Source organism: Propithecus coquereli, unplaced genomic scaffold, assembly GCF_000956105.1.
Source record: "Propithecus coquereli isolate 6110/MARCELLA unplaced genomic scaffold, Pcoq_1.0 Scaffold244, whole genome shotgun sequence".
Lineage (NCBI taxonomy): Eukaryota > Metazoa > Chordata > Mammalia > Primates > Indriidae > Propithecus > Propithecus coquereli.
In genome coordinates, this window is record NW_012147997.1 from 1214692 (window position 1) to 1218200 (window position 3509).

The window sequence follows — 3509 nt, forward strand, 5'->3', positions numbered from 1 at the left end:
TGATCTGATTTTTTTTGTTGTTTTTGTTTCACATGGGCTGTGATGGTTCTGGTGTGTTTGTATGTCATTTTAGTAGTGTCTGTGTAACTCATTTATATTTTTTCCAAACTGGTGAAATACTTTTTGAAAGATCAGATTTTTTTTGATTGAAACCTAATTATGAGGACTAAAATGGGGAAAAATTCTTATAATTTCTCAGAACAGACTAATTCTCTTTAATATTGATATTAATGTGATCTCTTGGTAAAACTAAGGTAGTATGTTTAAGAGTTAATCTATTTTTTTAAAATGTATACACCCATCAGGGATAATGAGCTAACGCACAATACATGTTTTCATGGAAATGGTAATGTAAACGGTATTTCATTCTTGGATAAGAACATAATTAGGTACTAAAATTATTCTTGTTAATATATACTAGAAAATGCTTTCAATTACCTATTACTTTTAGAAACAAGTAAATTGGAAAAAGAGAAAAGATCCTGAGTTACATACATGATTGAACAACTGTTATTTCTTATTTTTTGTCATTCATTCATTCATTCAACAAATGTATATTGAGAATCATCTCTGTTCTAGTGATGTGCTTAGTGATGTATTTTGTTCTGCTGTTATTGAAAACAGTAGTGTGGATTCATTTTATAGATTTCAAAGTGTAACATTTAATAAATTCTAATCTTGGTGAATCCACTGGATAGATTACAAATAAATATAATTTTATAAAGGTAAAGGTAAATTTTTATTGAATAAGCCCAGTATGTATATATGTATATACATACATAACTTTTATACTTTTTTTTTCAAATCCTATTTACAGGTCTTAAACAAAAATGGAATGGTTGAGTTTTCTGTGACAAGTAATGAGACCATCACCGTTTCCCCAGAATATGTTGGCTCTCGACTGTTGTTGAAGTTAAAGGAAATGGCAGAGGAGTATCTTGGAATGCCAGTTGCTAATGCTGTCATTTCTGTACCAGCAGAATTTGATCTGAAACAGAGAAATTCAACAATTGAAGCTGCTAACCTTGCAGGTAACAGCTCCCTTGCCTAACTTGCATTTTTCTCAAAATTTTGTTAGGTAGAACAGCTAATGGAAACGGCCACACTGTATGGGGAAAGGACACACTTGTAGCCCTGGCTTGGTTGAGGCAAACGCATTTCACGTGACCAAAATGTTTGTACCCCCATAATATCCTGAATTAAAAAAAAAAATTGTTAGGTTGAAAATCTTCTGTAGTAAGGTTTATTACTGTCTAGACCACCTAACTACAGGCACATAAACTATATGGTAGTTAAATTAGATTGATTTTTATATAGTTTTATAAATGATAATTATGCAAGCTCTGTAGCACAATGTAAAATGTGTATGTAACAAGAACCAGTCAGATAGGTACATGGCAAAGGCTGAGAGAAAACATGGACACGTGTTAACGGTGAGATGTTTTTCTTCTAAGCTTTCTTTAATATTAAGGTAGATAATGTAATGTTTAAAAAAAAAATTGGAGGTGGAAGAGAATTCATTTAGCCCCATTCAGCAAATATTGAGTGCCTTGGTAAATAAAATTAATAAATCTTTATTCTCATGGACCTTGTGTTCTACTGGAGGGAAACATAGAATAAGCAGAAAAGATAAGTTTAATACAGGATTTTTCACCCTCAGTAATACTGATATTTTGGGCTGGATAATTCTTTGTTGTGGGCGACTGTCCTGTGCACCACAGAATATTTAGGAGCATCCCCAGCCTCTACTCACTAAGTCCTAACAGCGCCCTCCATAACCAAGTGGTGATGGTGACAATCAAAGATACCTCCATATATTTCCAGATGTCTCCTGAAGGTAAAATCACTCCTCCTTGAGCACCACTGGTACAGGATACTTCAGAAAGTAACATGCTATGATATAAGAGAACATGATAAGGGATCAGGATTGCTGGTGGTGGTCAGGGGATTGGGGGTTGTAGGTTTGAAATAAGGTGATCGGATAGGCCTCATTGAGAAAATGACATTTAAGCATATGTGAAGGAAGTTAAGGTAGTTATAGCTATGTAGACAGATGGAGAAAGTGAGTTGCAAGGAAAGGAAATGGCCAGTGCAATAGCCATAAAATGGGAATTTGCTGGTGTGTAACAGGATAGGAAGTTGGCCAGTCTGGCCAGAGTAGAGTGAATGATAAAGTCAGAGAGCTAAAGGGAAGGGTGTTACGATCTTTGGAAGCATTCTTTAGAATTTGAATGTTATGGCTCCTCATAATATAATGCCTTATTACTTCCCAGACCACTCATTAAGTATGGCAGTTAGGTTAAAGCATGAATTTTGTTCCAGGAAACCCAATATTTTGCCTTTGTAGAATAAGCTTATCTCATTAGTTTATGGTATACAATGATTAAAGTTTTATTGCTCATATATTCTCAAGTAGAATATGAATGTTAGAAAAGGCTGAGAGATTGAAAATTAAAAATTAATGAAGAACAAAGTAACTTATTCCACTGAACCTGGGCTTTTATTTATTTATGTTGTAATCTTTCAGAATAATTTTAATGATACTATTTGGAAGAGCCTATATTTATTGTTTTTATTTCATATTTCTATTGAGTTTGTGACTGCTGTCATTATTACTCAGTGGAGTTCATGTCATAGAAGACAGAAACACACTATGAGGTTGAGTGGGAAGGAATTTGTTAATAGCATCCTTTTAAGAGTTCTTCCCTTCAACCGATCTTACAGGATTGAAGATCTTGAGAGTAATAAATGAACCCACAGCGGCAGCTATGGCCTATGGTCTCCACAAGGCTGATGTCTTCCATGTCTTGGTGATAGACTTGGGCGGAGGAACTCTAGATGTATCATTACTGAATAAACAAGGAGGAATGTTTCTAACCCGAGCAATGTCTGGTAAGAAAAATACAAGGAGAGTTTAAAGAGGTTCAGGCAGTGCTTTCCTTAACATATTTAATATGTAGTACGTTTTTTTCCAGAATTCCTTGACTTTATTTTGGTAATTTTATGTATATGTAATTTTATATCACCACTTATGTGCATTTACAGCAAAAAGTTAAGTCTCAAAAAATGACTGGGCATCCTATAAATCAAATAAATACATTGCCAGTTATAGCTCACTGAGCCAATAGGACTTTTCATGGTGACGATGAAGGAAGGGAACAGAGAGAAGAAAAATTGCTTTAAAATGAAGAGTGATCAATGTATTTCGTTTGATATTATGTTTTATAAAGTAGATGGCTTTAGAAAATCTAATTTTAGTGTTCCCTAGGAAATGATAGGCTTTGCATTCTAAATCTTTGTTTAAAGGTTTTTGTCTTAGGTTAAAGAATTAAACCTGTTTGAAAAGTTGAGATGTAAGTTATAGTGTGTCCTAACCTCTGCGTTTTGCTTTCTCTTATCCAGATGCTTTCAAACCAAGCTAAATGCTGGGGATTTTTATTACATTATATTTTTCCTTTGAAATAATTTTTCTTTTACTTTATCTTTTTTTTTTTTTTTAGAGACAGAAT

The 3509-nt window shown here is 33.6% G+C and overlaps 1 protein-coding gene across 1 annotated transcript in view; it reads left to right on the top strand.

Annotated features, from left to right (window-relative positions):
• HSPA13 (heat shock protein 70kDa family, member 13) overlaps window positions 1-3509 on the top strand; it is a 14157-nt gene that overhangs the window by 8464 nt on the left and 2184 nt on the right. Inside the window, exons 3-4 of the mRNA XM_012646515.1 lie at window positions 818-1031; window positions 2725-2912. Coding sequence (XP_012501969.1) covers window positions 818-1031; window positions 2725-2912 — 402 coding nt within the window. The remainder of the gene's footprint in view (window positions 1-817; window positions 1032-2724; window positions 2913-3509) is intronic.